The sequence below is a fragment of the Colobus angolensis genome, unplaced genomic scaffold, assembly GCF_000951035.1.
Source record: "Colobus angolensis palliatus isolate OR3802 unplaced genomic scaffold, Cang.pa_1.0 Scaffold47, whole genome shotgun sequence".
Taxonomy (NCBI): domain Eukaryota; kingdom Metazoa; phylum Chordata; class Mammalia; order Primates; family Cercopithecidae; genus Colobus; species Colobus angolensis.
The window spans coordinates 5,892,813-5,901,427 of NW_012118154.1; the positions used below are offsets into that span (position 1 = coordinate 5,892,813).

At 46.4% G+C, this 8,615-nt stretch overlaps 2 protein-coding genes across 2 annotated transcripts in view; both read left to right on the forward strand.

Moving 5' to 3' along the window:
* The window catches only part of CFAP52 (cilia and flagella associated protein 52), a 70,554-nt gene extending 63,838 nt beyond the window's left edge, over positions 1–6,716 (forward strand). Inside the window, exons 11-13 of the mRNA XM_011958645.1 lie at positions 1,532–1,678; positions 4,670–4,781; positions 6,287–6,716. Coding sequence (XP_011814035.1) covers positions 1,532–1,678; positions 4,670–4,781; positions 6,287–6,462 — 435 coding nt within the window. The 3' untranslated portion in view covers positions 6,463–6,716. The remainder of the gene's footprint in view (positions 1–1,531; positions 1,679–4,669; positions 4,782–6,286) is intronic.
* Positions 6,717–7,162: 446 nt separating this feature from the next.
* LOC105523700 (ubiquitin carboxyl-terminal hydrolase 43-like) overlaps positions 7,163–8,615 on the forward strand; it is a 32,610-nt gene continuing 31,157 nt past the window's right edge. The window contains exons 1-2 of the mRNA XM_011958647.1: positions 7,163–7,220; positions 8,445–8,566. Of these exons, the coding sequence (XP_011814037.1) occupies positions 7,163–7,220; positions 8,445–8,566 (180 nt within the window). The remainder of the gene's footprint in view (positions 7,221–8,444; positions 8,567–8,615) is intronic.

Here is an 8,615-nt window from a genome sequence, read left to right on the forward strand (position 1 = left end):
AGAATGAGACTTCGTCTTAAAAAAGCAAGCAAACAAACAAACAAAAAGCCCCCACAAAGCAAGCTTTTGTCTTCTAGCCCTGTGTGTCTCCTGGGGATCTTGTTAAACACGTAGATTTTGATTCGATAAATTTAATGTGGTACCTGAGATTCCACATTTCTGAGAAGCTCCCAACTGAGAGCACTGGTTCAAGGACCACACTTGTAGGAAGTGTTAGGCTATCTACCTGACCTTCCTCCTGGGAAAATATAGAACTAGAAGGACGTGTCTCAACTTATTTCTATGGATGGTTTGTGACTGCCTCAAATCCTTAAAGCTGTTCTGTTGTGTAGCAGGAATTCTTGTGCCAAAATCTTTAAAAATGCTCAGCTCAGATACCAGGTTTGAAAACTTCCATAATGAGAAGCAACTGTGCAGAAGGTGCATTTTTTAGCCAGGAAAGCCTGGCCTGTGAGATGGCCACCCACCACATTGTCTACGGAAGGAGAAGCGATATTTACATATTTCTTGGTACAGTATCTAAGGCAGGGGTTCTATTATGCACATAAAAATCAACTGAAATGCTGGTTTAAAATGCAGATCTTGGCCAGGCGTGGTGCAGTGGCATGATCTTGGCTCACTGCAGCCTCTGCCTCCTGGGTTCAAGTGATTCTCCTGCCTCAGCCTCCCGAGTAGCCGGGATTACAGGCATCTGCCACCGCGCCTGGCTAATGTTTTGTACTTTTAGTAGAGACGGGGTTTCACCATGTTGGCCAGGCTGGCCTCGATCTCCTGACCTCAGGTGATCTGCCTGCCTTGGCCTCCCACAAGTGCTGGGATTACAGGCGTGAGCCACTGCACTCGGCCCATAATACCCATTTTTAAAATACCCTTCCCAGGCCAGGCTCTCTTCAGCTGCAGGAGGCCAGCTCCCTCTTGGGGGCACCCTGGGCGGGGTGGGGGGGTCTTGGGAGGGACTTCTTACCATATACAGACAAGGGTTGAGCCTGCCAGCTTTTGCAACATCCCCACGTGACAGGCTTGTGTTTTCTGAGGGTTGTGCATGATCTGGTATGTCCAAACCTGTGTACAAATGTGTACATGACATCTTGCTACAGCTTTTATTTGTGAATTAGATACATCGATGGTTAAAACATAAATAAAATAAAATGCCCCTCCCCACATTCTGCTTCTCAGACTGTAAGGAGCTCCACTTCCAAATGGTGGCCTGAAGAATCAAGTACATTGTGTGGGCGGCAGCAGTTTGGCTCTGAGTTCAGCCTCTTCTGCTTCTTTTTCACTGCAACTTGAGGGTTCTCGCTGAATTCTGTGCTCTGTCTTTAGGAAAGGTCCCTTCTTGTTGTCCTCTGGTGGTCACTGACAGGCCAACGAGAATACACAGAAGTAGAGAGGACAGGGGTGACCTGAAGTCTGTTTTGAAGAAATACAGGCCCCACCGTGCTGGGCAGTATGAGATGTTTGGCACAGAGATAAACCAACCCAAATCCCAGCTTGCAACAAATCCAGTCTCAATAGTGAATACATTTCCTAGGGAAGAGAAAGTCAACTTTCGCAGCTTTTGAATCTACTTTCCAGGCGTCTCAGGAGGAATCAGATGATACTAGCCAACACCTTATTCCAGTGCGTGTGCTATCACCCTGAGGAGTTCCAGATCATCACCAGTGGAACAGACAGAAAGGTGAGTCCTCCCAGCGAGAGGTGAGATCTTTCCAGTGCAAGAGGAAAGCAGTGAGGCGTTGTGGCGGAGGCTGCAGGCTCTCAAGTCAAACCATCTTGGTTCCAATGGTGTCTGTCATCAATCAGCCATGTCACTTTGGAAAGGCCATATCACCTTCCAGTGTCTTCACTTCCCTGCCTGTTAAGTGGAAATGGTACCACTGACCTCACAGAGTGAGGATTAAAGTCATGCTCGCCTATGGGGCTTACAGCAGGGGGCCTGGCACATAATAGGTACTCAATAGATTGGTTTTTATTATTAGGGAATTTCTGAGACTGGAGTAGAATTGCTGTGCCCAAACCGGTTATTACTTTGACTAAATTCAAACAGAAAGGCAATAGAGCTCCTCATCTCTCAGCACTGTACTTCATCAATACACTAAAAATCTACACACGGAGTCAAGCATGGTGGCTCACGCCTGTAATTCCAGTGCTTTGTGAGGCCAAGGCGGGCGGATCACCTGAGGTCAGGAGTTCAAGACCAGCCTAGCCAACATGGTGAAACCCCATCTCCACTAAAAATTAGTAGAGTGTGGTGGAGGGTGCCTGTAATCCCAGCTACTCAAGAGGCTGAGGCATGAGAATTGCTTGAACCTGGGAAGCAGAGGTTGCAGTGAGCCAAGATTGCACCACTGCACTTCAGCCTGGGTGAGAGAGCAAGACTCTGTCTAAAAAAAAAAAAAAAAAAAAAAAATTCTACATATGGTATAGATTTCCCATTTAAAGAGGAAGGTGAAGGTTCATGCTTCTGTTTGGGGGACTATTCACCCTTGCAGCAAGCAAAGGGTTCCTGCTCTCATGAACCTTACTTCCCTAATTTATTTTGGGTAGGAGGGGATGGAATTGGCTAATACACACATGAACCAATCCGTGAATGGACAACGAGTAACAAGTGAACAAGACATGAGATGGTGAAAGGACTGAGAAAGGAGATAGAACAGGTGATATGATACTGGTGGGCCGGGGGAAGCTCCTTCAGTTAGGGTAGTGGGTGAAGGCCTCCTTAAGGAACACCCTCTGAGCTGAGGCCTGAATGACAGAAGGACCCACCCAATGCCTAGACCTCAGGGAAGGGCATCTCTGGCAGAGGACACTCCGGTAAGATGGAGCCCTACTAGGGCTACCCAGAAGAGTATCAGTTTGGCTTCTTTGGCTGGGAAGGCAGGCAGTCAAGTTCCAACTACTTCTGTGGGTGTGATTCCTGAGAAACATGGGTTCTGGCATGGTTTTCTATCTCTTTAGGCGTTTACTATGAAATCAGAATTTTTTTGTTAACATGATCAAGCATCAACAGACATTACAAAGCAAAAGAAAAAAATTCAGAAGAAATAGTATGCACAATGTCTAGCTACATTCAGAGGAATACAGACTCCTGGCATGGTGACTGGTGACTGGAACACAGCATGTTTCCGACACGAAGCAATGAGAAATGAATGATATGCACATGAAAGTTTGCACTCCTGATTCCTGGTCAAGCACTCTTTTTGTTTCTTTTCTTTTTTTTCTTCAATCTTATTTTAAGTTCCAGGGTAGATGCACAGGATGTGCAGGTTTGTTCCATAGGTAAACATGTGCCATGGTGATTTGCTGCAAAGATCATCCCATCACCTCGCTATTAAACCCTGCATGCCTTAGCTATTCTTCCTGATGCTCTTCCTCTCCCCAACCACCCCCCGACAGCTGCCCAGAGCGTGTTGTTTCCCCCCATGTGTCCATGTGTTTTCATTGTTCAGCTTCCACTTGTAAGTGAGAACGGGTGGTGTTTGGTTTTCTGTTCCTGCATTAGTTTGCTGGGGATAATGGCTTCCAACTCCATCCATGTCCCTGCAAAAGGACATGATCTTGTCCCTTTTTATGGCTGCATAGTATTCCATGGTATATATGTGTCACATTTTCTTAAGTTTATCTGTTTTTTTTTTGAGACAGAGTCTCACTTTGCCGCCCAGGCTGGAGTGCAGTGGCACAATCTTGGCTCACTGCAACCTCCACCTCCTGGGTGCAAGTGATTCTCATGCCTCACCCTCCCAAGTAGCTGGCACTACAGGTATGTGCCATTACATCCAGCTAATTTTTGTATTTTTAGTACAGATGGGGTTTCCCCATATTGCCTAGGCTGGTCTCGTATTCCTGACCTCAAGCAACGGGCCCAACTCAGCTTCTCAAAGTGCTGGGATTACAGATATGAGCCGCTGCACCCGGCTGGCCGCATCACATTTTCCTTATGCAGTCTATCATTGATGGGCATTTCGGTTGATTCCCTGTCTTTGCTATCATAAATAGAAGCTTTCTTTCCTAAGAAGGACATTTAAATTTTGAATAGATTGTGCATTCACAAAGTTCAAGGTACAAGGGCAGTATATTCAGGAAAAAAATCATCCTCCTTTAGGCACCCCTGTCTCTCCACCCCTAAGGTAGTTCTGCTCCCCAACAGGGAACCGAGGTTACCAGTTCCTCTTTAAACTCCACCCCGTGGAATGTCTCAGTGCTTAGGAGCAGAAGGGAAAGTTGGGAATAAGGGTGGGGTGAGGAAGAGGGAGGGCCCAGTCTCTAGAACTCTGGGGAGTGGGGAGTGCTCATCCCCCAGTGGGAAGGAAGAAAATGCTTTTCCTCCCTCCAGGCCTGAAGCTTAGCTGTGGATGCAGAGGCTGTTCTTTCTTTTACAGCTTGCTTCAGGCTCAATCTGCTTAGTCTTATCAAAAGCCCTTTCTGTCTTAATCCAGGTTTATCAGCACATCAACATCTCTTTAAATAGAATGCAAATCTAAAACCAATACTAAAAATATTAAAATGGTTTTGCCACCCCCTGCTGTAGCCTATTTATAATTTCAGCCAGTATCATCCCGTGGTGTATTTTTGCTCCCTTCTATATAAAGTAGAGCCATCTTTTGTTAGCATGTGCATGGATGACTCTCCTGAGCTGAGTCCTGCTTAATGCTCCTTTCCTGAATTCCAGATTGCTTACTGGGAAGTATTTGATGGGACAGTAATCAGAGAATTGGAAGGTTCCCTGTCTGGGTCGATAAATGGCATGGATATCACACAGGAAGGGGTGCACTTTGTCACAGGTTAGTCCTGGGATGGGAAAAAGCCAAACCTGGCTTATTTAGACGAGGACATGGAAGGAACTCCCAAGCTAGAGGCAATCGGAAAAGACCACAAAAGGGTCTCAAGGCAACTTGGTTAGAATCAGACTGCAACCAATACTGCAGCCAATGCAGCAGAGAAAGAAAAATCCAGAAGTCACATTTCAATGAGAGGAAACATTTGCACAAGAGCCTTAAGGGCGCAAATAAAGGCTAAGACGTAGGTTGCTAGGCTTGCTTTTTGTGGTAGGCATTGATAATAGAAATGCGGCCTTTAAATGGCCTGGGCTGTCCAGCATCCTTCTGAAGTCTTTTTTTTTTTTTTTTGAGGCGGAGTCTCGCTCTGTCGCCCGGACTGGAGTGCAGTGGCCGGATCTCAGCTCACTGCAAGCTCCGCCTCCCGGGTTCACGCCATTCTCCTGCCTCAGCCTCCCGAGTAGCTGGGACTACAGGCGCCCGCCACCTCGCCCAGCTAGTTTTTGTATTTTTAGTAGAGACGAGGTTTCCCCGTGTTAGCCAGGATGGTCTGGATCTCCTGACCTCGTGATCCGCCCGTCTCGGCCTCCCAAAGTGCTGGGATTACAGGCTTGAGCCACCGCGCCCGGCTCTGAAGTCTTAAATGCGTCTTTTAATTCCACTTTATTATTGCATGATGCGATGCCCTCCCCACCAAAACAAATGAATTAACCAGTATTTCAAAGAAGCATTTACCACCCAACACGCCGATTGGAACGTCATTATCATTTCCTGCCAAGCTCTTTGATTCATCAGGATATTAACAAATAAATGCGGCCGGGCACGGTGGCTCATGCCTGTAATCCCAGCACTTTGGGAGGCCGAGGCAGGTGGATCACCTGGGGTCAGGAGTTCGAGACCAGCCTGGCCAACGTGGTGAAACCCCGTCTCTACTAAAAATACGAAAATTAGCTGGGCATGGTGGTGTGCACCTATAATCCCAGCTACTCAGGAGGCTGAGACAGGAGAATGGCTTGAGCCCAGGAGGCGGAGGCTGCAGTGAATTGAGATCACGCCACTCCACTCCAGCCTGGGCGACAGAGACTCCGTCTCAAAAAAATTAAATAAATAAATAAACAAAAAATAAATAAATGCACTAAATGAATTCAGTTTCACAAATACGTTGACTATAAGGCAGATATCCAACTAGACACAGTGTAATCCCAATCACATATATGATGTATATGTATACCAGTATACTTACAGAGAAAAGACTGGAAGGAACCAAGTCCACATTTTACTAGTGGTTATTTCTGGGTAGTGGGATGAAATGTGCTTTTACCTCTCTGTATTTCCCCCTCCCCTTCAAACTTTCAAACTTACTGCAACAGATAGATTTTTATAATCAAGTAAAAGTGTTATTACAAAGATAGATACACGGGGACCATGTTGAAAATGATCCAGTTATTTGAAATCAGGGTTGTTTCTCTCTTGTATTGCAGTGATGCCATATCCGTGTTTATCTTTTACAGGTGGAAATGACCATCTGGTCAAAGTTTGGGATTATAATGAGGGTGAAGTGACTCACGTTGGGGTGGGACACAGCGGCGACATCACACGCATCCGCATAAGTCCAGGAAATCAATACATTGTTAGTGTAAGTGCCGACGGGGCCATTTTGCGATGGAAGTACCCATACACCTCTTGAGGCTGATGTCTCTGGGCCTCGGCGTTGCACACAGTCCTGCTGAAGACTGATTTTAGATAACTCCAACACTCACCTTCATTTCTCACAGCTCTGCTCTTGTTCTTGAGTCAAAACTTTTTTTTCTTTATAGAATGCATTTTGTATTCCTACATTGTATATTAAAATTGAAATATGTTCAAGAATAATTTGTGCAGACTCTAATTAGAACTTCTTACATTGTGAATAAATTCTCAGTTGTCGGTTTTCTGTTATAATCTGTTGTCTGCAACTCTGCAAAACCCACAGACCTTCCTCCTGATCTGTGCACAGACAGCATTGCTATTATCCTCTAAAAATAAGGCAAAGTGAATTTCCTTCTTAATTGTCATTTCATTGGTCAAGCTATACGGGACTAGACTCAGATTTAAATCCAGATCTTGGGCAGGCTTCTTAAAAATTCTCTGAGCCACAATTTTCTCTTCTGTCAAGCAAGAGTAAGTTCCTGCTCAAAAGGTTATTGTGAGAATTAAGTGGCTAATGTACTAAAGCATCGGCAGAATTCCTGACAGGGTAGAGAGTGAAACATGCATGCTTTCTCAGAGAAAATGTGTGGTGTTGGGATCTCAGGACAATTACCAAAGAAAGATGAAATTTCAGAGATGCTTTATTGGAGTTGGCCATTAAATCTTTCTTCGGTGCTTTCTACCAGAAGGGTGATGAAATGGACTTTATGTCCTTGTATATTAATCACCCAACCGGGTATCTTTTTCCAGAGACGGGTAAATAATTGCATTTTCCAGAACACAAGTCTCCGATTCACAGTACAGTCTGATGTTTTAAGCATGTTATTTATCCTTTAAGTAATGCTGCTTTTTTTGCAACCCGGTTTGAAAGATCAAAACTTTTTTTTTTTTTTTTTTTGAGACAGACTTCAGCTCTTGTCGCCCGACTAGAGTGTAATGGCGCGATCTCGGCTCACTGAATCAAGCGATTCTCCTGCTTCAGCCTCCTGAGTAGCTGGGATTACAGGCATGCGCCACCACGCCCGGCTAATTATTGTAGTTTTGGTAGAGACGGTGTTTCACCATGTTGGCCAGGCTGGTCTCGAACTCCTGACCTCAGGTGATCTGCCCGTCTCGGCCTCCCAAGGTGCTGGGATTACAGGTGTAAGCCATCGCGTCCGGCCAGGATCAAGAATATTTAATAAATGATGATCACTTATTAAACGATAAGCAACATTTCAGGGCGTTAGAATACTGCGTCTCACATGGTGCTGATCTCTTTCTGAGCTAGAAATTGACGAGAAACTCATTTTGCAAGATCTTGCCTGATTAATTATAAACCTGACAGTTGCATGGGATCAAGAGGGGGCGGGGAACCCAGGGTTACCCAGGGAATCAAGGGCGGGACAAGGCCAAACTAATTCTGATTGGGCAATCATTCAGCAAGGATTGTGCGTTAAGGAATGAACCAGAAACCGCGTAGGGGGCGCGCCAGAGAGCCTGAAAACTTCCTGGTAAGCAAATACTGAGGTTGGAAAGTGCCCGAACTCGGCAGTCCAGAGATCCAGGTCGAGTTCCGGTTTCCCTGCTGACGGGTCGGGCGGCCTTCCTACGTTGCGATAACCTCTCTGAGCCCCCTTCCTTGCGGATTAAAGCAAGGGTGCTCAAGTCTCACAAGTGTTTAGAAAATGATTCTAACCCAATCTGTGGTGTAAAAACGCAAACCACAACCACTCGGGGGCTTTTTTTTTTTTTACAGGGCAACACGTGGCACCCAGTTCAGGTCCCTAGTGGACGGGTGCAGGCACAGGCTCTGCCTCCCCTAAAAGGGCAGACGGTCTGAAAGGAGGTGGCGACACCTGTTCGCACACACCTGAGCCTACGGAGGAACCAGCGGTGCACAAAAGCGCTCCCCACCCCCACACAGCGCCCAGCGCGCGCCTCTCACCACGCCTGAGGCTGTGCTCTGAAGATGCCTGCCTTGCCCTTTTCTTCCTGCAGTAGCCAGGCCTTTGCCATTTACTAGGCGCTTTCAGAATGTTCATTCCTCCATAATTTCCACTGCTCGAAGGCTGCTCGAGGAACAGCAGCAGAGGCGAAACCCAGGTCTGTCGGTTTACGAGGTAAGGAAGGGTGGGGAACCCGACCACGACGACTCCCAGTCAGCGCCGC